Source organism: Ixodes scapularis, unplaced genomic scaffold (genome assembly GCF_016920785.2).
Source record: "Ixodes scapularis isolate PalLabHiFi unplaced genomic scaffold, ASM1692078v2 PGA_scaffold2__306_contigs__length_199485367, whole genome shotgun sequence".
NCBI lineage: Eukaryota > Metazoa > Arthropoda > Arachnida > Ixodida > Ixodidae > Ixodes > Ixodes scapularis.
This window is the reverse complement of record NW_024609857.1, coordinates 52474336-52502032: the sequence shown is the minus strand read 5'-3', so window position 1 is coordinate 52502032 and position 27697 is coordinate 52474336. Positions and strand designations below refer to the sequence as shown.

At 43.3% G+C, this 27697-nt stretch overlaps 1 protein-coding gene across 1 annotated transcript in view; it reads right to left on the bottom strand.

The window, feature by feature from the left end:
- LOC115310117 (voltage-dependent calcium channel subunit alpha-2/delta-1) overlaps positions 1-27697 on the bottom strand; it is a 405214-nt gene that overhangs the window by 81494 nt on the left and 296023 nt on the right. Inside the window, exons 2-6 of the mRNA XM_042291392.1 lie at positions 15516-15597; positions 14791-14904; positions 10239-10298; positions 6567-6702; positions 5550-5681 (exon numbers count right to left, since the gene is read on the bottom strand). Of these exons, the coding sequence (XP_042147326.1) occupies positions 5550-5681; positions 6567-6702; positions 10239-10298; positions 14791-14904; positions 15516-15597 (524 nt within the window). The remainder of the gene's footprint in view (positions 1-5549; positions 5682-6566; positions 6703-10238; positions 10299-14790; positions 14905-15515; positions 15598-27697) is intronic.

The following is a 27697-nucleotide window of genomic DNA, read 5'->3' as shown; positions in this document are numbered from 1 at the left end:
GTACCATCAGTGGAAAGAGTTCATTGTTGTTCCTACACATAAGGCGGGGGATACTTCTTCCGTAAATCAATATCGTCCTGTATCTTTCCTTCGTCTTCTTTCATATGTATTCGAGATTCTAAAGCATGAACCCGTCTTTTTATCTCAAACAACGTATTAATTCCCATTAACATGGTTTTCTTAAAATGGTACTTCGGTGATATTTTGAGCTACCCCAACTAACTACATCTTCAAAATCACCGGTCTTTACCCTTTTAGGTAAGCTAATTTGTATCGCAATATTCAAAGTAGTTATTGAGAAATCGGCAAGTGAAAATGATACCAAAACCAGCATTCATACATAGGTGCGCCTTTCAGTGCCTTGAAGTCAGGGGAAGGCAGGCTTGCAGGTCGAGCAGGCAATCTAAACAATAAACTGTGCCGAGCATTTGTTTCGTACTGCTGCGCGGGTACTGGAGTGAGCTTCCAAAACCTTCAATTGACACCATGAATCTGCTTGTAATCAGTTTGGAACAGAGTCTACAGTCTAAAGAGTTAACTCCTGCCTTCCGCTGTCGTAATTTTTTTATTGTTGCCCGTAGAGATTTTCACTTTGAAAAGCACGGCGAGGACCAAAATTATAAATTCTATATAACTTCGCGAAAAAACATATTTTGGTCCAATCTTTGAGTTACTACTTCAGCGATGTTTGTTGGTGTGTTTAGCAATTTTCAAAGCGAATCGGGCACAGTGAAGAAAACTCCAAGGTACCCCTTACCCCTTTAAGGGTCGTTCCTTAAGGACATACTGTGTAGCTTACTAGATTATCCAGTGCCTCGTGGTTTAAATAGTGGTCAACTTCATGTTGTTTATTTTGAGCTATCGAAGGCGTTCAATAAGGTGAATCATGCTTTGCTTTTACATAAATTTTCACTGAATAGGTTTTTACCAATCATCTTAATGTGGTTGATAGCTATCTGACTTGCCGCCAATTTGTTGTGCGTGTTTTAAATAGCTTTTCAAACCCCTTTTGCCCGCCATCAGGAGTACCACAGGGCTCGCATTTGGGACCTCTTTTATTTCTTGTTTTTATCAACGGCACTGCCACATGTGCAATAAACTCCAATATCTTCGTATTTGATGATGAATTTTTTTTTTCTTCTAGAATTCGCTCGTTTGATGATTGCAGGTGTCTGCCGGGCGATGCCTCGCGTAAACTAGATTGGTGTTCGGCAAATTTTTTTAATTAATTAATCTAGATATAATTAATGTTTTGTCGGTTTGTAAAAAGATAAAAAGTAATTCTTCATTGGTATGCACTTGACAGGAAGACTATTTCTTGTGTGTCAATGATTCATAATCTTGGAGCGTTTTTGGATAGTCCTTTTCCTTCGGCTGCAAGGACACTAAAATTTTCTGTTCTGCAATTGAAATGTTGGGTTTAATCTTTCGCATAACTCGAAACTTTGTCAATGTAGCATGCATACTTTGTTCATCCTCAACCCTCCTCTGATGTAGGCTCGAGCTTGGTTTCATAGAATGGAGTTTGCCCAGTGCATCTGATACGGCTCGAATATAATCTATTCAGCGACGTTTTGTTCGTTTAGTCTATGACACATTTTGACTGAATATACTTTTATAGTTATAAACGCCCAGTGGACAAGCGAGATCTTAAAGTACTACTCAACAAAAGGCCGTCACGTGATGTTGCTTTTTTGTACAAAATAATTCACGGTGCTATAAACTCCGATCTTTTGTGCACAGTGAACTTCAATGTACTTGCTCGTTTACGTAAAAGTGCTCTTACCTTTTACCCTCATAATCAACATACGTTATCATTTATAACCAGAAATAAGTCATATTTAAATAATTTTGGGCATACAGATTTTGATATTTTTTTGAAAATATGATAATTTGATGAGGCAGCTGAACGATGTGCCTACCCTGTTTTAATCGTCTGTTTTATATATATACACAAAAATGTATGAAAATGTTTTTTTTTTGAGATTTTAGAGACAACTGTTTTAACAGATCATTGTTGTTCATGGGCCCATAAATAAAGGCATCATGATGATGATGTATTTGATCCTGATAAATACATGATTGCCTTCTTGTTGGGGTTCCTCAGGCTTTGATCTTGTCCTCAGCTCCCCCCCCCCCCCCCCCCCTTTTTTAAACTGTTTTTCTTTCTCTTTTAATTTTTAAGCGAAAGGTGAGGTGCGTTTAATAAACAGCTTGGTAGTAGTACCTCGAAGTGAACATTAAGCGTCTGTTCCTGGCGTTCAAATTACCTGAAGTGTATCGTGAATGCCTGACAAAAAAATGCGTTACACCTCTGGATAAAAATCACAAGTACAAACAAATGCTGCTGTACTTGTGCAAAAAGAGCGCATTGCTTGGGCTCCCGGTCTGGTCAGAAAGTAAATAGGCGTGCCCGCTGTTTCTACGCTTTAGCGGAAGCAAGAACTGCATCGTCGATCACTTTGTTTGTCCTAATGTCAGCGCCCTTCCGCGTGTGGCTCCACGATGTATTTTTACGGTAACAAGAACATTTTGTGTATTTTGTTAAAATATTTTTGTCAGATTAGGTGTATCTTGCGAAGAAACAAGCTTGGATAGCTTCTGTGAGAAGAAAGAAAGCCAGACGTCTCAGCACGGCAGCCGAACGACCACTTCCAAATCTGCAGCGCTAATCTTCTTTTTTCTTGACGTAGTGTTTTTGGAGAGAAGGGCAAAACTATCACTAACTCAAAAATTCGGCTCAGAAGGTTTGAGCGTCGCGCGTTCGGGGTGAGAAAAAACAGGCACTTTCGAAAAGAAAAAAGCAGGACGAAATGAAAAAAAAAAAAGTCATGTCCTGAGTAAGAATAAACGCGAATCTTCGCGATTTGCCACAGATGCACTGCGTGGCAAATCGAGGATAGCCAGAGACATCATCATCATCGTCGTCGTCGTCGTCATCGTCGTCATTGCCGTTGTCATCATTATCATCACCATCATCATCATCGTCATAGGGCATTACCTATCAACTGTTTCTCTACAAATAAAAGAGTACATGCCGCATGTATTCCGACTCTTCCCGTGTCAGCGGTGTTTAGCGATTTCGTAGCTTCATAGAGCCTCACGCGCCAAGGCAGTCGGTCTACACCTCGCGGTGTTTTGAATCAAAGCAGCGCTGGAAACTTCGGAGATGTGCGTCGGTGCATACGTTGACTGGACTGCGCTAATAGTCGAATTATAACGCCCCACAGTGGCAAGAGTCGACTCCTTAATGCATATATATCCTTTCCCGCATGTACGAAAGCGGAAACGGAGAAGAGGAATACCACAGCGCGTATCAGAACGACGGCTTCTTTTTGGTTCCGGTGCCAAAAGAGGGTTGTAGTGACTACTTATGCGTGCGCAATTCGAAAAGGTTCAACTTCTACCTTGGCACGCGGCACGAATTACATCCTGCTCCACGTAGACGCCAAGGTTGACTGAGCACCCTCAGTAGAAGTTTCGGTCTTTTCCTTTTTTTTAGATACTTTGTCGCGATCATCGTAATATTCGTTCATTCATTCATTCATTAATTTCTCTATTTATTTCTTGTGCCCACGAAGAGCTGCTGTCTCGGGGATGATGCACGAACAGTGCGATTACATTGAATTGCCTTCAGGGGTGCGTGGGCCTGGGTGATATATCTTTATAGATAGGAATAGGAAACATGACGGCACTAGCGAATTGCTGCGTTATCTTTGACTGTATATTGTTACACGCCATTTAATATGCATAGTGGTTCTGATAGAAATTTTGGTGGTAGAGGCTTCTACCACTGCGAATCTAATCTTCAGAAATATGAATACGAATGCAGCGTGCAAGTTAATCTTCTTTTTGAGTACCTTGTGCGTTTGGTTTACCCTCCAGATGAGCCCACGCGCTTTTGTTTTTCCCCGACCTCAACCCATGGCGACGGGCGCTAGGCTGCCTCGTCATCCAGCGGTCTCTGAGCGTTCTCTATGTTGCACTTTGGTTGGCGTGATCCTCTTTCACATTCTTATTCTCCAAATACGCCTTACGTTCTTGACATATTTGCTTTCCGCATATGATGGCTGGAAACTACGTATACAAAAAAACTGCTCGAATATACCATCCTCTGATTTACGCGACGAATCAGGTTGCTTCTTAATAGAGCCCTGAGACCCAGAACAGAAGAAAGGAAAATAAAACACAAAATATCAATTTTTGTTTCTTTCTACTCAACTTCAAACACTTCCGGTAACGTCAAACGCGATGACAGCACTCCTCGGTTTGCCGATTCTGGATTCTTCGAAATATTAAATATTCTACATAAAGGTAAGCGGCTGATTGACCTACTGAATTACGACCATCTGCATTTGGTCGTAGAGATTACTAGCGAGGAATTATGATCAAGTTCAGCTTAAATTGACAAGTGCAGTTAGAATGCCTCCACCGCAGCCACTGCAGAACCCAGGAATCCTGGGTTCAATCCCCACCCCTGCCCGTTTCGATCTGGATGAACATCATACCGGCGTGCGTTCGGATATCACTGCTTCGTGGTGCACGTTAAAGTTCCAGGCTAGTGGTCGTACTGCACTGTCTAAATTGCTCGTCTACAGCTAGTGACTCGTCACAACTTTGAAATGGATGACACGCTGTATAAATATACACACAACCCCAATTATTTAAAACTCCAAAGAAAACAAGCTGGACATAGCACCCCCTGTAGTTCGATCTCCTCGTAAGTGCGACAATGTTTGCAGATTCAGTACCAACTTGGCCAACAGTCAGCAGTCATTCAAGCTCTTGGCTGGAGCCTGATTTGTATATCGATTCCATCAAACCCCATGCCGAGAAGCACATCCAAGAAATTCTATTCGCAGCTGTCTCTCTCTCTTTCTCTCAGACTAACCTTTTCCTTTGCTTTTGTGCTGTGAACCCCAAGTGCTTTCAGTTTCAAGGCGTCAGCGCACCATTCTCAAAAACCTCTCAGAGGCTGCGCCCGTAGCACGCAGCGAATTGTGCGAACATTCTGTATGGTCCTCCTTGTTCCCGAAAATTGTACATGACTGCTGCGTCAGAATTCGCCTGGGGCTCGTGTTCTCACCGATTTGACACGAATCTAAGTCGTAAGCTGATGCTTCACTCGTGTCCAATCGCTGCCCCACGTTTGACTCTTTTAGGTGACGCAGAAACTTCACCTCTACGTTCTTCCTATTTAAGAGGTGTTGAACTTAAAAAAGCGAGAGAAAGGGAGAGGGAAGCCGTGGCCTCCGTTGTTTGTAAGAGTCGGTTCTATACAGTCATTTTGCAGAATGCCTTTTGGAGAAAAGAAGAAAGCGATAGAAATAGCCACTGTCTCCGTTGTCTTCTACAGTCGGTTCTATGCAGCCATTTCCTAGAATGTTTTGGCGTACAAAAGAAAGCGAAAGAAAGCGAAAGGGAAGTCGTTGCCTCCGTCGTTTGCTAGATTCAGTTCTAAGCAGCCATTTCCCAGAATTTGTTTAGGAGCCGCGCAAGGAGGAGCACGTTTTGCAAAAGTTAGGCAATATGTATCTCCGCGCACTCACCCGGAAACATCCTCATGTATCCCACTTCGCTGCCGAAGTATTGCCACAGCAGATCCGGGTCCTTCCCGGCATTCTGTCGGAAGGCCTCGTCCAAGGCCTGAGACCACTTGAGCCCGTTCAGAACCTCGGCGTCTGCAAGGACAACATTGGGACCTGGGTCCAAACAAGATATACGACACAACACACAATAAATCGCACGTATGTCATCACACAAATTGTAAAATATAGTTTATTCTGTGCCTGGAGATTCATCTCGTGTTGTTCCATTTCTTTTTATTTTATAACACAAACTTTATAAGACAAAAAAGTAAAGTTTCAGCATACAGTTCATGACGAGAATTTTTTTTTTTTGCTAACGTTTAAAAGCTGTAGATAAGGTTATGAATCCGAGATTTGTTTTAGAGCGTTTAAAAACACTAAAACAAGATCAAAAGTTGAAAAACCGCTGGTGAGATGACCTAAAATTGAAAAGTGGATAAGAACTGCTCGCAAAAAATATTCAAAATGTAAAAAAAAAAAGAGACAGCAGCCCGCCGATCATTTGCGAAATGACTACACGCATAGTCACGGTGAAAGTACGTGCTGGATCGCGCTCTCTGCTGGCGGAGAACATTATGAAGAATCATTTGACCGCTTCGCCAGACTGGGGCTCCGTATAAAACGTAAATAAATTAAAAACGACACAAACGTAGTGTGTATTGTTTCCTTGCTTTTTAAAAGCACTTACCAATAATCATATAAAGAAGCTTATTGAGAACTTTCGAAGAAAAATACGATACCTTTCTAAACCCTCCCGCGATTGCAAACTATGTTTATTAAAAAGAAAGAGGGATGGAAATTGTGTTTAGTGTCACTTTAGATGATTATTGAACTCACCCCACCGACCATAGTTACCTTAACCAAATAATTTGAAGGTTAACTCCGCACTCAATACCGTGAACACTATGATGGAACTCATGCACGTGCACTGACTTCAGGCGAAGCTTCCGCTCACAGGACGCCTCGGCGAGCACACACCTTCTTCGTAGATCTCCAGCGGGACGTGGGCCCCCGAGTAGGACTCGTTCACGTAGCGGTGGAACTTGTCGCTGTAGCGAAGCGAGCCGTCGCTTTCCGTGAGGTCCTTGAGCATGACGGTGCCCAGTTCCTCCCGCTGCGTGGAAAACACGCGCACAGCGTTGGTCAGGACCACCCGTGGGTGCATGGTTCTGAATACTCGCGTCTGAACGGTCCACGAAGCCCACCGAAGTTCTGCTAGTGTTTTTAAAGCAGCGCTCACGCTTCTAGTGGATCAACCATTAGGCAACCTGCATGACACAGCCGGATGCGTGTTTCCTCCTTGTATAATGTGGTTTTGTTACATTTAGCACAGGAAAACTGTCTGCAACATGTTCCAAACACACACATATATGTAGATATTAAGCAAACTTGCTTGAAGCGTGCCCTCGGGTAATTTTATCATCATGTCTGTGGCGAACATCTTGTTTCGTACGACGTCTCAGCAGTGCGACCGAGACTTTATGGGACATCTAAGCGAAGTTTCAGATCGCATTTGACGTGGCAAAAAGTTTTTTTTTTTTTTTTTTTTTATAATCTCAAGAAGCGACAAAGGAGCTTATTTTTAGTGTAACACAATTTTGAATTTTTCACACAAATCGATTATTTATCGGCACATTTTTAATATCGGAACACAGAGTACGCAATAAAGACATATTGGAAGGCTGTGTAAAGTTAAATGCTTTAAGTGGCCTGTTCTGGCTCCTCAAAAGGCGATCACTCTTGCTTCCAACTTCTTTTTTACTTTTGTTTCCAGTTTTTTGTTAAGAAGGGATGTACCCACGTGCTGTTAAAACTATCTACATCAGCGAAAAAAAAACAGTAAGGCGAAAACAGTGCGTACCATTCCGAGAAAGATCTTGAAAACGCTCAGCTCTCGTCTACCTTTTTCAAAAACAAGCCGACCACGCGAATGTTTAAAGCAGCAGTGTGTCGAAAGGCGGCTCCAAAAACGAGTTTCGCGGAAAGTGAATAAAACAACTCTTCCTTTGAAAATTCTGCGCCTTAAATAAGTTACATATACGAACAAAAAAATATTCGTTCCCTTATCGTTTTCGAAAAGTGCAGAAGGTAGGCAAAAGAGGCGAAAGGTTGAAACGTAATATATCTCTATATATTATATATATAGTACGCTCGTTCGCATCAGTGTACCCATCGATTTATCCACCTTACGTACAATATGTATAATCGCATGCCGAGTTTTGACTCTTGAGCAGGAAACGGCTCGGAAGAAAGCTAGAAACAGCGAACGATCGAGAGCACCGGGACAAAAAGAGGAACTATGAGCGATCGCCGCCGTGCCCGGGGGGCATGGCATCTAAGCTCGGTAACCTTCTTTGAATGATAATCTCAAGATGCACTCGATTTGCCCCCACACCGCGCTGGCTTCGCACGGGCGGGCGCGCGCTCGGCAATTTTCGAAGTACCGCATATGCCGCCCGACAGCCACCGCTTTATTTTCTCCTGTTTTTTGTCTCCATTATTCATAACGTTTTTTTTTTCTATAGTTATTACATTTCCGTAATTTAGCTCCCCTCTCAAACATTTTCTGCTTTTGGTTTCCTGCTTTTTGTATGTCACGTTTTGGGTTTTTCTAGATTGAACTTTTTTTTTCTTTTTTCCTCTCAAGTTCGTTTTCCTTTTTATTTCGTCCTGGATTCTGAGCTCTCGTCGTTTCTGGTTTCATCAATCAGCCCCGGGGGAGTCCCTCCTCTTTCGTGCTCTTTGTAGCGTCGTAGCGGGCGCTGTGGCTCTGCAGCGGAGCGATACGGCTTCGCTGCCGATACCGGGAAGCGAAAGCTGCCGTGATGAATGAAGGAGGCCGCTACCTTTCGGCGCCGCATCGTGTGGTGTTATGCCGTAAGCGGGCGATTGAACGACAAAGAAAACCCCTAGAATTCACGTAAGAAGTCGATCTTTTCCCACAGCTCAAATTGGGCTTTGTAGCCCCTTTATGGGCGGATGTGTTGAGTATTGATTGCAGTGGCTCAAACCACAAGAAAAAGAAATAAACAATCTTCGGGTAACAAATTGAGTACCATTTTTGGGGGACCACTGTTGCCAAGAAGAACTCCCAGGTTTAAGCAGTAGGCACGCTTAAAGCAGGCGCTGCTTAGTTATGACGTGTCATTGATGGCAGCCTATAAATTATTAACGTACACTAGGGATCTTATCGCTTCTATGATTAATAACTTTCTTGGTGAGAAATAAAAAAAGACAATCAATATTTTTAGACGCCTTAGTACAATCTACAAATTGTGTTTACTTATCTAACTTCAATGGCTAGTCAAAATTTCAGTTTAAAATATCTAAGCGACTACATTGCGTTTTGAATGCGTTGTATAGAATCTCACTCTGCAATTTAGTTACTCTTTAATTTTAGCTAAAATCCTTCCATCTATTTTATCGACAATGCCCACCCAGCCTTTGTCCACAAACACAAATCGCGCTTGCTCAAGATATATTATTCTAGACGGCCTTTGGACTTTGTATATATCTCTACAGGGTGTTTCTTTTTTTTTAAGTCTTCACAGATTTGTTTAAAAGAAGCAGTGAAAGCTACACTTATGTGGATTCTTCAGGTGAGTTATACGGGCAGGGGGATATTGTATATGCGGCTAATCATAACGATCAGTCGGCTAATTCAGTAAAGTTTGTTAACTAATTTTTTAATTAATGAAAATCGACATATGGTTTCAAGTTGAAACTTGCTGAGTGTTATCGAAAACCACTAAGTCAGTCATTTCCAGAGTGACCTTCAGTGCGTGAAAAGTGTAGTAGTGCACTAAAGTTACCACTCGTGAAGCAGGTACATAGATAAGAGACAAAAAAAATATGGCGCGGGCGCCTTACCACAAGCGCTAGCCTTGTACCTGCTCCACATCTGGTAATTTTAGTGCGCTACTACGCTTCTCACGCACTAAAAGACATTCTGAAAATGACTGATTTATCGGTTTTCGATAACGCTCACCAAGTTTCAAATTGAAACCATAAGTCTATTTTCATTAATTAAAAAGTTAGTTAACAAATTTTACCTCATTAGCTAACTGATAATTACAATTAGCCTCCTATTTTATGTCCCCTGGCAGTATAACTCACTTGCGCAAACCGTATAAGTGTAGCTTTCAAAAGTTTTTAAAACAAACCTGTAAATCTTAAAAAAAACACCCTGGATATAAACAGAGTTTTGAAACATGAAAGAAGACCTATTATTTCGTCCGTACACTGTTAAGTAAACAAACCAGCTCGTTCCTTCAATATTTTTGTAGGATCTGTTTTTTTTTTTATTCGTAAATGTTTACAAAAATAAATCGTTTGTTCTTATAGTCCGGGCGTGTTGACAACATAACAAATTTAATGGTATTCTCATAGTCACATGCTATTCAAAAGTTCTGTTTTGTTTCCCACACTTCCCACTTATCGCTACAAATAGATTTCTTCACGAAATGTAGGTAAGATTCAGTCACAAGCATAAAAGTTTGCGCCTTAAAAAAAAAGAAAAATATATATATATTGAAGTGGAACAACGTTCCTGTTAGACGGTAAATAGTCATTCACTGCACAATTAAAATGAACGCAGACACCATTTGTTTTCTCATGACTTGTGAGACGTGGCTCGGAAGCGTCGCTTACCGTGAGATCGGCGACAAATTTGTGCTTGACCACAGCTTCCTCCGCTTTTTTCACCAGGCGCTGCGTTTAGGAGAGGCGCAAAAAAAAAAAAAAAAAATAAAAAATAAAGGTCATCTTGATTTTCCAAGACATATTCGTGTTGATACAATGCGCAACATATGTCGAGTAACAGCGTTACGTGCTCAGTAGACACCGAGGATAATAAGTGCGCATTTTTGTTTTTTCCTTTCTGGTACGTATAACAACACTATACGATTAGAAACGTCTATATTTTTAAGCAGAACTGGACGATCTGTAACATCTCAGAGTAGTTTGTGTTTTATTTGAACCCAATACAAGTTCTTCAGAAGTGACCTCGAAGCAGCGCGGTTACATTCGCTGTACATCGTACAAAAGACTGTCTGCAGGCATACATTCGAAGCAAACTGCTCCGAGCGTACTTGTGACCTGTCCGCAGATAGTTTTCCCGTCATGTCCGCCGCAAACATTGTGTCTATGATGTACGAGCAGTGAGTGTGAATGCGCAGCTCAACTGCGCCTGGCTTTCATCGCAACATTACCCGTAGGTGTTATGTACGAAAAACTTTCGAAGCAAAGTTGAAATGGAAGACTTTTCCCTCTACGGCAGAGAGTTAACGGACGTACATCAGACAGCACTTTTTTTTAATGCCAACTAACCTTCCACTGTCAGAACACGCACGCACACAAACAGTATTGACTCCTGTATGCATTTAAGTAATGTAAAAACCTACGTTTCCTTTCTTATGGGGGTTTATTTTCTTTCGGTGACGCCCATTTTAGAGCGCAGCTCTTAGGGGCCCGTTTCCGGCTTGAGCGGCGTCGGCGTCGCCGTCGGCGTCACCGTCGCCGTCGGCGTAACCGCGCGGTGCATCATGGGAAATGTCCCATAATTCACCGCGCGAGCCCCCCATCGGGGTCACGTGACCTCGTGGGGGGGCACGTGACCCCCCGAGGTCACGTGACCCCCCGAAGTCACGTGACTCCCCTGAGGTCACGTGACCCCCTCCTCGAGGTCACGTGACCCCCGCCGATGTCGCGTGACCCCCGATGACGTCATCGTCAGTGATGACGTCACCGGCATCTACATCGTCATCGTCATCATCACTGATGACGTCATCATCACTGATGACGTCACCGGCATCCACATCGTCATCGTCATCATCACTGATGACGTCATCAGCGACGTCACTGATCACGTCACCGACATTCGCATCGTCATCGTCATCATCACTGGTGAAGTCATCAGTGACGTCACTAATGACGTCATCGGAACCCGCATCGTCATCGTCACTGATGTGTCATCAGTGACGTCAGTGATGACATCACCGGCATTGGGGGTCACGTGACCCCCAAGGTCACGTGACCCCCCCCCTGGTTAGTTTAACCCCCCCCAGTGCCCTTCCCTCCTCCTCCTCAAGAGCTGCGCTCTAATTCGGCGTTACAGGGAGTTGTAAGCGGCTTTCACATTTTTTTTATTTACAATGTATCCTTCGTATTTATAAGATCTGTCTCCGGTAATATCTTTGAATGTAAAAATAATTAAATGGAAACTAACGTTGAATATATATATATATATATATATATATATATATATATATATATATATATATATATATATATATATATATAAAACAAGGAAAATGAACTTTTACATAAAAGATATTTGTATGAAAAAAAAATTGAACGGGAACAATTAAAGGTATGCTTGTTCCAGGTTATGGGCTGTATCCTGTCAAAAATTAAATCGAACTTTAGTTGCCCGTTTGGGCTTGAATTCGCCTTTATTTAAGTCCTTTTTTGTGCAGGCGTACTTTAATTTTACTTCGTGCAACTATGTGCGAATGACTGTTACTCTTTTCTTGGTTTTGTTTTTGTACTCATATGCCCCTGTAAAACACATCTAAAGGACTGAGAGTATCAATAAATGTATAAATAAATAAGTACAGTTACTTTTAATTTTCTTGGTTCCAAAACCGTTAATGTAATTCGCTGGAATCAGTTTTGAATAAGTTATTTCTTTTAAGCACCATATCGAACTATCTATCATGAAGTGACCGTCTTATCGTGAATAACGCATCTTACAAGCCCGATGCTATCAACTGATTTGCTCATATTGCTTGTAATGAAATGATTTGTATTCCTTTCATGCATCACTAAATGAAAATCCTGCGTCACAAAAATACAAGTTTAAAGGTCGAACAGTGCCGGGAAAGCTGCGGCTTACCTAGTTACCTAATTAATTAGCAATTTATATGCCGTGTATTTTATATAACTCTAGAGATCTTATAATTGGGTTTTTACATACGGTGCAGGATCCGTTCAAGAATAGAACTTTCGGACCTCGTTATAAATTAACTCCGCAGTTCTCGTGGGAAACGCCATGTTACTGTCTCTCGGTTTCACGAGAGAAATCAGTAAGCGCAAAGGTCCCACATCTTTTGTGCATCGCGAAAAGCTCTCGTTCGGTTCATGCGCAAATGCGACTCTGATTTATTTTCGTGCTTCTTTTATTCTTTACGAAAATCGCTACGTATGCTGCGTTAATCTAGATGAGAGAACTAAAGCGAGGCATTATCCCCTCGTGCATAGCCGAGTACTGAAGGGACTACATTAGGGACGATGAGTGCAACGACGCGCTTGGCTATGGGAGAGTTTTACCACGTGTTTTCGAGCCTACTTCCGTGGTTTTGTCTTTAGACTGTCAGCCACTATAAATATCTGATTCGCTCGAGGAGGCTGGAGAGCGAACCTGCCGCCACAGCTTTCTGTTCTAGCTGCTAGCTACCGTCGGTTTCGCCAGAATCATCAATACTCTGTTTGCCCCTAAGCTGACAATCCAGTGGAAGCTACGTGCTGGCTAGACCAGTCCTACATCTAACATTGGCCAAGCGATCACGCTCCTGCTCACACTCAAGAGCAGAGGGCGGGGTCAGGGGATGAAAGGGATGTGGCAACTGGGTCCGGCGAGCACGTAGCTTCAACCACTCTGTCAGCGTAAATGTGAACAGACTACATGGTCCCATTCAGTGCAAACTGTTTCAGTAGGTTGGGTTCACCGGTCGCTTTGGAAATTGTTTTCGACGATAAAGTTATACTTTGTTTCAGTTTAAATCCAGACGCGGCTAGCACTACGAGGAAATGGGATCAAGCAAGCAGCGTCGAAAGCGCAGCTCACTTGGCCTTTTCTGTTTGTGATTGGTCAGGAGATGATGAAACCAACCGAAGGCGAAGCGCGTGAAAGCTTCTCGAGCCGGCTGCATTTGTTTTAACTTTGCTGTCAAACCAGACACCGTAATACCATCAACTTACTGGGGAAGTAGTACCGCAGAGGGCCTGTCGTAAAAATACCTAATCATAGCTTTTTTGTTTCGTCCTAGCAACTTTCGTGTGTTTTGTTTTTTATAAAAAAAGGTGAAAGTGTGTATGGGGTAAAAGGGAAGAGGTTTGGGAAGAGGTTGATTTTACTGGCTACCAAGAGGCTATACTCCTGTCGGCTATTAGCCGTACGGTTTTGCGTTAGCCATTTGGCAGATTTAAGCCACAAATAAACATCGATGAGAGTGAGTCATCGTCTCGTTCTGAATGGCTTTGTGGATTCTCTTCAAAGGTATCACTTCCCCCAAAATAATCTATGACGGCCTCCCTAATATCTCTGTTGGGGCGCCGACATTAAGATGGGAGACTATAAAGAAGCCAATCACCATTCCCCTGCCACTTCTTCCCAAGACAGATTTTGCATACTGAGCCCCTGAATTTAAATATTTTGATTTTATGGCCACTTCTGCGAGGTGGCAAGAAAATACATCCTGAGGTTAAACAAATAACCCCTTGAACCTAGACGTATGCTTAGAGTTCCGTCGATGCTTAATAAAATAATTACTACGTCAGAAGATTGTTGAACTATGGACAAAAAGGCAAAACATATGAACACGAGCTTGGAGTCGTCGTAAGCACAGCGTAATTTTATCAATATTTTTATAAGATTCGTCCGCAGAAATAATCAGTTCGGTGACATTCCCTGTCACGTTCAATTATACTGCCGTTTCTTTAAATTATTTGAAACTTCACCGCATTGATATAGAATGCAAATTTTTTTACAACACTTTGAATTGCGGGTTCTGATTTGGCACTAACCACGCAATGGCCAGTGTTTATTTTTCATTTATTTATTTTAATATGTTCATGTTTGTTATCATCGAAATTCTGTAGGCATTCTACTGAAAAACAACTGACTCCTGCTGATTAAAACACCGAAAAGTCTAGTAGTTTCTAAATGCGAACTTCGAGCTATGAGACAGGAACAAGTTATTATCTCTGCTATCAGCTGCGCTGGAAAACTGTTAAACTACGACATTTTGTTTCACCTAGAATATTTCTCTCACACTTTGCTTTGTTAAAGAAAAAAATAAACAACACTTTGTTTCCCATTGAATGTTTCCTCGTCCACAACCCAAGCATAACGTCTTTTGATACTTGGCGTGCCGGTACAATGACCCATAGATTCCATTGTGCGTAAATCAGATGCACTCACCTTGAGAGCGTTTTTCTTTCGCTGCAAGTTCTTCTCCATTTCTAAGGTCATCTTGAGCAGCAACTCCGTGCCGTTCACTTCCACCAGACTCAGACTCTCTGCATTCTCGTAACTCTGAATGGAAATAAAATCGAGACACTTTCGCTTAAAAAGAGACCTCGTTGAAGGTGTCTGCAACTTGGCCGAGGCTTATTGAAGAGGAGGCGCCATGTTACTGAGATTTTAGTTGCACGTCGATAGAACCCCGTGTGGGCGAAATGAATCCGCAGTCTCCCGCTGCCCGGAGCGTGTTTGATTCCCTTCTTCATATTGACGCGCAAAACCCCGAAATTCAAGTTTTAGACTTCATTCAGGCATACAGAGAACTTGTTCAGGGTTAGATGCCCACTCACTCTCACTCAAAGTAGTAGCGTTTGACTACGTTTGATTACGTGGAGATTCGACAAAGAAGAACTGTGGTAGCACGATTTTATTGCAAACAATGGTATTCGAACTAAAAGAATTTTCTTGAGAAAGTGCGTTTTACTCTTTTCTAGACCTTAGCTTAGTTTACGAAGTTCATCTTACAGTTTCTAAAAGGAAATTAATATTATTTTTAGGCAGAAATAACAAACGTAGTCTTATTTTACGAGAAAATAGCGAGTGATTCGGGTACAAATTTCAACGTCTATTGAAGAGACGAGAAAGAATCAAAGAATGAAAATGAGCGAAAAGTGAGTACTTACATTTCGAAGCGTCTCGATGCCCGATATCGAAGATAACCTCGTCACCAGGGTCGTATCCAATTCGTTCGCCCATCGATAGACCCTGTTGAAACAATGTAGAAAAAAAAATATATCATCAGTACTTTTGGCATAGGCTCGCGACATAAGTACGGGTAGCGGCCATAAGAACTAACATATTTGGCGTGTCTTGCAAATTTAGAATTCCAAATTTATGTACATACCTGAAATTGAGCACGCGTACGTAGTTTCGCAAGACGTTTTATGTCTGTTTTTATTTAGCTCAAGTCAGAGGTGGTAAAATATTAAAAATAGAGCAAAGATGGCGGCTGTGCATTTACTGAGCCCTCTAACGGATCTCCGTCGTTCTCCACACTGGTTTGTGAGCTTGCTCGCAGCGGGTGGTAATTGTTCAGATATATTTTTGAAAAGTCATAATTATCGCGATGATCTCGCTCATGGCGATCCTCGACTATTGTTTTTCTTAGTTTTTTTAAACGTTTTTGCGTTTAGTAAGCCTTTGGGGAGCGAGCTCATAAACTTGTGTGCAGACGACCAAACCGGTTGGTATATCGACCATAGAAAATACACGACATTCGAGTTTGCTTTACTTTTAATTATTTCACTACCTGAAAATTGAGGTCTAAAAAAATAGACATAAAACTTGTGGCTAAACGTACACGCTTGCTTGCCGAATTTGAAGTATGCAAGTTTGGAATTTGAATTTCGCTAGGCGTCTTGAATGTGCTAGTCCTTACTGCCTCACCCTGTGAGACAAAATGGCCGAACCAAATATTTTCACCCCAATAGTGCACGACGCCACCTTTCGTACAAAAAAGCGCTATTCGTACACGCACACACACACAAAAAACAAAACAAAAAAGAAAAACACTGTCGTTAGCGTTTTCAGAAACATAGGGTCGGTTCTATAGACTCCCGAACATTCTAATACCGCTCCACAGCCGGTGAGATTCAGGCTTATTTGACATGAACGCCGAAGAAGTAACCATGAAGCACAAAGCGTAAACATAAGCCACACCTTGCGTGTTTCAAATTTTCAATGACTATAGTAAAAGAAACCACCCATCAAACAATCAGGCAGCTATTCGTGACAATTCGAGAGGAGGGCAAAGGGGAAAAGAGGTTTCAGGCCTTCTGAATTTTAAGTGGTATATATTTACGACTTTTGACTAAACAACAACTGGCGTTTACAGACGCGCCCCTAGCTAAACGCTGGATTTGCGTAGAAAATGTAGGGACACACAAAGCGAACTAGGAAACGCTAACGGGGACGAATACGATGGACGGAAAGGAATCACGTGATGTAAACAAACTCTCCGCCAAAGTAGTCGGTGCTGGCGGCTGCCTTTCGCTGTGTTTCTTCGGTGAGTAACGAATGAAAAGTCTCCAAATTCAATCATTCTTACGCTGACCTTTCAAAAAGAGAAGTCAAAGCTTTAAGTTAACACGAAATATCTTTACCTATGTAATTGTGTGTTTAATATCGGATGATAGTAGAATATGTGTAGTATGGCAGTAGTTTTTGTGCTCACAATTCGAGTTAAAGAAGCCATTGGGGGGCCCCGAATTTCACCGAACGCGAGAAGGACGCTCTACTTGCAACATCGCTGAAGACTGACGAAACATTATTGGGAATCAATAGGCAGGTAAGGTGACTACGAAAATCAAGAATCACGCCTGAAACCAATGAAGTTCAAAACAGTGACGAGTTGGCCACGACAGCTGCGAAAGTGCTTGGAAAACGTCGATAGGAAGACGTCGAGAAATTGGGTCGCGAGGAAAGAATATGGTCCTTGCGTCGACCGCACTCGTTGCTCTCAGAGAGGAGACGGAACTGCTCTGATCTGTACCACCGTTGAGCATCTATTGCAGCCCCAAACGGACTTGAGTTTCATACTGTGCTGTACGAAGGTATACCTGCGGAGCCTCAGCCATTTTGATTCGATGTGCCCCCCTCGCAGGCGCAAGTGTAGGCTTTCTATATGCCCCCGTGCGCCAATATTCTAAAAACGGAAGCCATGGTGAGATGAGCAGTTTGAACAGACTTGGGTCTGCCAAACCGAAAACTCAAAAACAAGTCATTTGGCTAGTGTATAATCGAAAGAATACACAAAAATTGCAGTTTTACCTGTAACGTCTTTAAAATCTTCACTGAATTTATTGCAAATTATCATCATGAACAAAAATAATCCCTCTCCACCTGTGCGTTTTATCCTAATAACTATAACAACTAGAGTGAGAGGTGGAAGTTAGGTTGTTGGGATTCAGGAAGTAAGCTAAAACATTCACATTGGGGAAAATTTAGAGCTTTCGTAGTTTTAAGGCGAATTTCGACACACTGGAGCCTGCTGTCTCGGTCAGTGAAGCTCTTGTAATATAAACTTGCAAATATCTACAATAGGTCATGTCGAAAGGTGGCTTCAACTATTCGGTAGAAAGTACTTGTTGCTGTTCTCCCTTATGCCTTTATACATAAAGTGTCTGCCTTTATGCAAAGCACCCATTTATTTTTAGAGCGCAGCTCTTAGGCGCCCGTTTGCGGGTTGAGCGGCGTTGCCGTCGGCGTATCCACCCGCGTTGCATTATGGGACGTCACAGTTTCCCTGCTAAATTTAGCGGGGAAACTGAATTGGTGTTGAGGTCTCGCGAGGTCAATTTCCCGACTAAATTTAGCGGGGAACTTAACTCGTTAAATTTAACGGGAAAATCTTCGCTAAATTTAGCGGGAAATTTAGCACAAATTTCCCGCTAAATGAGAGCGAAGGTGGAGGGGAGTAGGGGAGGGTACGGAGGAGGAGGAGCGGCATACCCTTCCGTCCGTACCCTCCCCTCCTCCTTAAGAGCTGCTCTCTAATATCGCATTCAGAAAGTTTCAAACCTCTTTCATGTCATTGTCTTCATATTTGTCTTCCTAACTGTTTGCCTTTATAAGTGAATTACCAACTATCTCAAGTTACCATTTCATAAAAACACATTTGTTGAACTAGAAATATGTGCCTCGAATATGTAAATAATCAAGGAGAATTTGTTTTTTTATATTATAGTTTATAAAAGTTACAAATGCATATATCAACCCTTAAGATTCTAAGCTTCCCTTGGTTGTTTGTCCTATTGCACACCCTTGAGGCGAGTTTTTTTAGCTAAACAATTTGAATTCTTGTTATCAGGTTACTTTATTGATAATACTGAAGGTCTGACAGTCATAGACACTCGAGACACTAAAATATAAACTAACAACGCCCCTGCAAAACTTTTTTCAACACGGTTTTTTGTGTCAGATATTGTTGAATAGCTTCATTATTTATTTTTACACGGCCCTGGTTGGCTGTGTTTCTCAGCTTTGTTCGCTTGATTTCTACCATGAGCAGCCAGCCTCGCAAAAAATGCAGCTCATACAAATTCAGTATAGTCCCATTATAAAAAAGGGCAATTCAGGCTAGGCCATTGAAAGCCGAGCCAAGCCCACATTCATAAAAATAATTGCATACGTCTGTTTGCAGCTGCACCAAATATCATGAACATTTAATCACAGTGAGATATCACTTAATGGAACTTGAATGTGACTATCGTTAGTGTTGCATTTAGAATAAGAATAACAGTGACCTTATGTCTGTCTTTTTAGTAAATTTAACACGATTTAGTTCCTTAGACATCTATCTGTTTGGAACCTGGCAGGATTACAACATTTTTATGTATAAATAATTTTTAATAATTTTAACGATCGCGGTTTTTATTTCAAAGATCAATCTACAATCTGAAGACGATGACCATACAGTGGTAGCACGCAGCACTTTAGAGCCGTCTGGAGGCAAGTTGGGTCACCAAATAGAAAACTTCGTTGTAATAGAACCGTCCAAGACCAATGCTTGGCTACAATCTGGGGAAGATGACGATACCGTAATAGTACTCAGCATTTCCGTGCTGTGCGCAGGTCTCCCAATGCCCTGAAGAAGTGTCTCAGCACATTTCAAAACAGGGCAAAGAGGACGGTTCAAGCATGTGCAGCCTCTCCAGGCGCTTAACAGACCTACACCAAGCTTTTCACTCAGTGTGGCAGTTGCAGCTATGTATGGAGAGGTTACAGATTCCGAAAAGCACTGGCCTAAAAATAAAACCTGGCTCATGGAAAGAAAACACACTTCAGAAATGGCAAAGCTCCACCTATCATCCTTGCTCTCTGGTGGGAGCAAGAAATATGTCAACTATACACTGAAGAGAAAAAGAATAGAAAAACTTAAATACATGGGTGATTAGAAATTTTTCACTCTAATTGTAATTTTATTTTGATCGCAACTTTTCCATACCCAAGCCTTTCATATATTATTGCAAATGGAAAGCCTTGGCGGATTTGCAAATGATTTGTCACATCATCCCCTGTCACTTATCTATCCGACAAAATGAGTTGACAGGCACGCTCAATGTCATCATCAATCGTCGACACGGATGGGTATTGGCTCCTTTATGATTAGCACTTGTGCGTCCTTCATAAAGCTTTTGTATCCAATCCAAATATATTTTTGCGACAAAACATTTCCATGATACCGTGGACAAAGTTTTGTTTTTATAGATATCGCGACCAGACACCCCTTCTGATAAAAAACAATGACTCCTACACTTGTACAAATTACACATGGGGCAGCTATTCGCTCTTGCACCTCAGTCACAACTGAACTGACTCAACACATTCTAGCTTGCACATCAGTGACTGGAGGGGCAGCAACCTTGTACGAAAAGTTCCGATACGACAGTGCGGCCAACAGAAGGGATAATATAACCGAAGTGTGAATGAGTACTCAATTAACCTCGTACGACATGGATCCTTCGCAGCGTTTGCATTCTGGCTCGAACAACACTTATTTCTTATTTTCTTTACTTCATGAGTCAATTTTAGTAACGTAATACACATTGCATTTACACCAAGGAACTCTGTGTGGTCACGCTGTCCAGTAAATGTGTAATATATATCTTTGCATAGGTTAAAACTTCACTACTTTGACTTTAATATGATCATCAAAATAAAAATAAAACGGGTTGTTTAATCTTCAGAGAGTGCTGAGTCAGTCAGCTATGAAATTAGACGGTATTAGACATAAAGTTATCGCATATTAGGATAGTTCCACCTTTCCGTGGGAGTCGTGTACTTCATTGTTCTTGTTCTATTATGTTATTCTTATTTTTATGCCTGGATGTCGAGGGTTTCTCTTTCTAAGCATCTGCTAGTTCTGTCTTTTAGCGAATATATACAAACTACGTCTCAGACCCAGACATTGTACATAGTTTTTTTTGTTTTTTCATTTCACCTGTTTTGACTCAGATCCCAATCATGAAAACCAACACTGGGATCATCACATTACGCTTAGGTAATTTATGACCTACAGTCTTTTCCAAAACAAATCATTCAGATTCAGAAATCCGCCTTCATAAAGATTTCATTTTTTTTTTTTGTTAGTACCTGCATTATTTCCTTAAACAATTCAAGGAACAAATGTTGGAATAAGCAAGGAACGACTCTAGGGCTGGGGTCCAGTTGTTTGCCAAGAATAATTTAACCATACATATTTGTATTAAAATGTGCAGTGCAGCAAAAAACTATATTACTAGGAGTTTTCATGATGCCAACTTCATGAATCAACACATATGCATTGCAACAACGCACACCCCAAACTTAAAAGTAAATATTCTATCTAATTTTGCTAATGATATGAAATATATCGAAGTACAGATATAATTACGTAACGATTATTAGCTTTTGCGATACTGCACAACGCGTGGTAACGTGTGTAACTAGAGGGGCATGGCAAATATGCTGTGGCACAGTACACTGCGTGTTTACCTAATTGAACAATAGACAGCGGCAGTCTTGGAAGTACGAAAACAACCACTAGTTCATCACATCGCGTCGGCGAGAACGGTTGTCTCTTCGGAGAACCCGCCGCAGCCTGCGCAAATACAGTGCCGAACAAATCTCGCACGGTAGTCGTTATGACATCTCGTCACTTCTACAAAGCGCGGTCACCAGAAAAGTTGCGATAGTAGAACGACAGATTTTCGAAGCTCAGATTTTACTCGCGTGACAAGAAAACGTCCCTGAAGATTTTCTCAAGGCTCTAAAAACCAAGAAAATGGCGTTTTCGTTCTTCTATTATTTAAATGAGTGGGTCGTTGCAATTGGATGAGAACGCCAGAAGTATCGACAATCAGCGGATCGCCGAGAACATGCACTGCAGCTATTCAACGCGCCAATCAGAATAAAGGATATGCGGTAAAAGTAACATTCAACAAGGTTCTAAATAGCAATACGTTACATGTTCGCGCAAATAAGTACATACGAATGAGCATGTTGACGGAAACACAAAAATGGAAGACTGACGAGAGCTTCACAGACTTTTCCCACTGAAGGCTGACACGCACTTAGAGTGCCAACTTGAAAACAGGGGTCGATAAACACTTCACACGACAATATCTTGCATCCTTTTCACGATCGAAGGTCAATCTGTCGAGGGTCTTACGCTGGTGTAGTCTAAAACACTTTTTACAACCACTTTCGCCTACCGTTTCGACAGCCACAAAACCAGTCACGATGTTTTTAAATCCGGGATCAAAAAGCAACCAAAAGCACAGCGCCTCAAAAGATTGTGTTGCTTGTATGTTTAGACAGCCTCGATGCTAGTGCGCATCAACAGGGAACTGTCTCTTAGGTGTAGATGAGAAATGTACCCAGTGCAGTACAACCGCTAACCTGGAGTCGTTAGTGTGCACCACGTAGTAGTGATTACACGAGCGCGTGCCGGTACGACAATCAGGCGGATCGAAACGGGCAAGGGGTGGATATGGAACCCAGGAGGCTCTGCAGCGCAAGCTTTCGCTCCACGTTCCGAGTTGAGACGCGTTAGCCCACACGGCCGCCGAATCCCCCCCGCCCCCAATGTTGAGCGCTCACGATACGCGTTTAATGTAAGGTTCAGCGATAAGCGATTTTGGTGCAACAGAACGAAACCGAAACTCAGCTTAAAGGGATTGTCCGGTCAAATTTTGTATTCGAGAAAATCATTGAATATCATTGTTATTTCCTCGAGAAGCATCGTACGTGCAATATCTGAATTGTATATGCCCCTCTGCGTGAGTAATTGAATTTATACTGCTCCAATCACATTCTAGTGTAAGCGCTGCTTTCGTTGGCAACATTGAAACTCTGACGTCACAAAACACAAAGCGAGCAGGCGAGCATTTCTGTCTCGTCGTTTGCATGCGAGTGAACGCCTCAGCGTGCTTCGTTTTTGTTGTCGTGCTCGACTTATTTCGTGGTTGGGTGAGATTTTTGTTGTGCGGTTGGGTGCCACAACAACCGCGTAGCACATGTGAGCCAAGACATGACGTTCCACACTTTTCCGCGAGACGTGCACTGACGAGCGAAGTGGATCGTCGCTGTGCGTAGGGACTGGGTTCCCGTCTAGATCGAGATCCCGCTTATGCAGCAATCACCTCACAGAAAAGAGCTACGAGCTGAGCTCTAGGCGGACAGAAGGCTCGTAAGCTGAGGTGCGATGCTGTGCCAACGCTATTAAACTACGTTCATCCACTCCTCGCCCAAATCGAATCAATCAATTTGATTATGCAGCGAAACCGAAACTGTCACAGTTTCGATTTCCCTTTGACGGATCTCCCGCTGGCCCTCTACAACGACTGTGAACAATATTTATTTTTGTTGAGGCCGGTCAGCCGGCGCGGTTGGCGCGTGTGCCCAAGTTGGGGAAGAACGGAATGAGCTCAGGCGGACACAGAGTTTGAACAATGAACAATATATTTACTTGAAGAAAGAAAAAATATATATATACGTAAGCATAAATCTCAAGGTTTGGCGCATCGGCAAACAATACACAACAAAAAGAAAACCCCAAGGTTCCACAGGAACTTCACTAAGTATAACATAGAAAGAAGCAATAAGGAAAACAGTCGGCGCGCTACAGCGATACTACGGTTCAGAATACAAACAACAATGAAACAAAGGAACCAAGCCACGGACGGAAAGCAAATCGAAATAAAACGTCCGCAAAAGCGAAGTCCGAAGTGTACGGACGGGTCTCACTGAAATTTGGTGTCGAAGGGGCATCGTCAACCCCTCGGCGGTGGTGAACTGGCAGGAAGACCGCGGCGGTGACGATAAAGAAGACTCAGAAGATATCGCGTCGCCGGGACGCCATTCCCGTCGACTTCACCTCGCAACCATGAACGTCTTGCCCCCTTGACGACCCAAAAAGCTCTGCGCAAAAACCATCGGCTGATTCGGATCCCCACGAAAACCGTCCCCCTCCACGACGGCCACGGCGACATCGCCTTTGTCGGCGCCGAAGGCACCCTCGGGGGAAAGAAAAGGAGAAACAAACAAAACCGGGTTTAGTCTTCCCGTTTGTTGCCGCCGCAACGCAATTTGCCCACTGAAAAGGCAAATTGGCGAAGGGGCACGGCGAGCAGCACAAAATCGCAAAGAAAAAGCTCGTGGGAGAGTCGGCCGGCGCCAGAGTTTGTGACAGAAACCAACAGCTAGGCCGTCTGGAAACAATGCCAGAAGTTGTATTTAGCATGCTTGCAGCCCGATTCTCTTTGACTCGTGTGTGAAAATGGAGCGTGACTATACGATTACTTCAACAAGCTCGCACAATTCAAGTGACGACATGCATTTGAACGATTCGCCGTTTGCCTTCGACCCGCGGACATCGCCTCTGAGGGAACGTCCCGCAGCCTCAACACAGACCCGGCGGGTCCGCCGACATTTGTACCCAGATGCCGCTTCGTGTACCTAGGTGCAGCTTCAGAGGCGAAATCTGCATCCTTTGCCACCTTTGCTTTGCAAGCACCCCAGTTCAATCGGTGGCCGTCGCAGTTGCACAGTTGTGTTTGCGCGAAACGGCATACGTTTGCTCGAAGCTTATGGCTGTTTGCGAGTAATATCCTGCTAAAAGGCATGACTTTTTTTGCACATGCTTAGGAACTGCATTCAAAGAACCGTATTTCAGTAGGGTACACCCTAGAAGATTATATAATTCAAACAAAATACAAGACATCCATCGATCAACGCTTGTTATCCCCACCATCCGACAAACCTTTGCGTTCTGTGACGTCACGCAGCACCTACGGATGTCAGCCATTGACACTGGCGAAATTCGGGGTGCAGTTTCGTACATACGCTCATGAAAGGTTTAATTAATAACGGGAGATCATTTATCAAAATAAAAATAACGTTTGTCTACATCGAGGCTCCCTCGACGCAACGAGCGCAAAAACTTAAGTACTTCCAGTTTCGACCGGACAATCCCTTTAAGTTTCCGGCTAAGCTCCGACTTCTGCTGAGCGGCGTTGGTGCAACCGACCCTTAGCGTTCGGTAGTTCGCGTAGGTGTTACAGGCGTTCGGGTGGGACCGGGAGAGGGCGGGGCGCCTGTACAACAACACGCTGCTCACGCTGTGCAGAAACGCTGCGCAGGCACCAGACTGGCGTGAAGTAAAGCGTCTGAGCATGCGCAGTGCCGACAGCAGCGCCACCGCAGTGGGGTTACGTCAGCGAGCTCAGCTGGCGTATGCTTAACACCAGCCTGTTACAGCGATTGCCGTTACGGGCTCTTAACCCCCCTCGAAATAATGTAGCGTGTTCGTCGTTTCTATTGACACGTAACACCACGACGTCACAAAGTCAAGTGACGTCATGGTATCACCTGACATGGTGTCATGTGACGTCACGATGTCATGTGAGGTTGATGTGGCACGTGGCATCATGGGTTTGAATGACGTCACGTGACACTTTGACCTCACAGTCACGGGACGTTATAATGTCACATGATGTTATGTCAAAGCGGAGGAAACCGATGATCGCTTGTTTCGTGGTTCTTGAGTAAATGACATTCGTTAGCGAGCGCCAACAATGTCGCGTTATGTACTCCAATTTGTTTAACGCAACCTCAAGTTTTTTACACGAGAATCGACCTCATTCTTTTAATAAGATTAGTTCCGGACAAAAAAAAAAAGTATTCGAAACACTTGCGAGCGGCATTTGTCGTTTGTCCGGCTGATTTCACGAAACCCCTTTCTCGAAGAGTTAGTGTTATATAAACAAACTAGCGTCGAAAAACGGGTGGCGCAAGGAGTTGACCTAAGAACACCGACAACCAACTTCAAATCTCCGAAAACGAAAAAAAAAGAGAAAAAAAAGTTTTCCGTAGTTTCAATGCTTGTCGCAAGATGGCGCTTTCACTCTGCGCTTCCCGCGCTTCGCTACGGCTAACGAGCGACGCAAACAGCGAACAATGCGGATTGGGGGGAAAATCAGAACCCCAAACAGTGACTTTTCCCCCCTCCTCTTCGATTCGGGGACCGCTCTCCGCCCCGGCGCCCATTGTCTCTTAATGCAGATGTGCTTTCTGCCGTACCTTGTACATACGTCTGGCCTCGCTCTCCGGGAACCTCTCGCTTTCGCTTTTGTGTTCCTTTGTTTCCCTCAGAAAATCCACAAAAAAAACAACGAAAACGTTTGTAGCGTTGGGGCGAGCGCTTCAGGCAGGCAAGTAGGCAGGCAGTATCACGCGTACTTTAGGAACGTTAGGCCTAATTTGCGGAGGAACCCGTTAAGCGAGCAGGTAGCTTTCCTTTCTGTTACGTATACATTGCTAAACGATGGCGACGGTCTGCCACGCGTTGCACAGGGAGCAGCCAGATTTTAGCTTCGGTTTCTCTCTCTCTCTCTGTCTGACCGCGTTTTAGGAGCATTCGAGCGCCACAACTATACCTACCGTTTCGTTTTGTGTATTTCTATATCAGGCCACGACACGACTGTACAGAAAGTGGACATCGTCGTGCCGGTTCGTCTGGAAAAAAGAATACGCATTTTTTTCCCTTGTTTCGTGTGGTGTTTGGGGCTGAAACTCGGGGGGGGGGGGGGGGGGGGGGCGGCGGGGGGGGGGGGGGGGTTTACTGTTTATCTTATTAATGCGGCCCGCTACACTACACGCCTCTTGATCAATCGATGTGGCACTCTGTCTGATTTGGGGCTCCTCCACCTCCTCCTCTATCTCTGCGCTCAACGGGGTCTGCACATCGTTCCCGCTTTGGGGAAGTTGTTGCTGCGAGGCATCTCCCCGTTCTCCGCGGGTTGCTTGCTTCCTTTTTCGATTCCCCAGTTTCGCTTCTCGTCCCTACTTCTGCCGTGCGTTCGCTTTCGGCACGACTGATGTCGGAGCTGTATTGGGCGGCGGTGTACTTATCCTTCTTGTCTTCCGCAGAGTATGCTGGTGTGTTTGGTAGAGTGGCCGGGAAAGGGTGAAAGTGAGGAGAAGAAGGGAAGAGGGGAGAGAGCACTTTTCGGTGTTCTGGAGTAAAGCAGCGGACTCCCTCCCCGACTCCCTTGATGGAGCCTAACGTGGTTTGGAGTTTGTTGCGTGTTCGGCGAGTTTGGAGCAGCCACTTTCCAGGTCTGCGGCATCGCTGACTTTGAGACAGACGAGGTGGGGGTCATTGCCTCCACTAGGCTCACGAGTGCTGGGAAAGGCATCGGTGCCATCGGTAAACCTCGTTTGCCTTACGCGTAATAGGCGGCGTGAACTAGCCAATTAGAACACAGAAAGACACCTAGAGGCCGGGAAAAAGAAAGGACGGACAAACAAAAAGGGCGGACACACACGAAGACCTCTGTGTTTGTCCTTCCTTCTTTTTCCAGCCTTGGCGTGTTTTTACTGTGTTCAACTACCACCAGATTGTTTGCCTCTTAACCTTCTGTTTAGACAATTAGTTTCGTTATAACGCATGGTACGTTACGAACGAAATTTGGGGTGGGTCCAGATTAAAGACAGCCACATATGCGTGGAAATAGTTGTAAATTAAGCGATCACGTGGTCATTGCTGTGTTCGTTAAGATAATTATTTTTTTTTTTTTCTAAATTCACATTTTTAATAATGAGATTCTTAAGTATCATTCTGAACATCAGCCTACTGAGCCTGAGCCTGATTCGATTTTGAGCCGGATAAACTTCTAAGCCTGATAAGATTCCAAGTTTGAACAAAACAAATCAATTACTTAACGTCTTATGCTCTGCGAAAGTTATTCTTTTTTAGAAGAACGTTAAAACTTCCTCCCCTTTCCTTGCGTGTTCTCACATATAGAACTATAGTCTTTCTAAC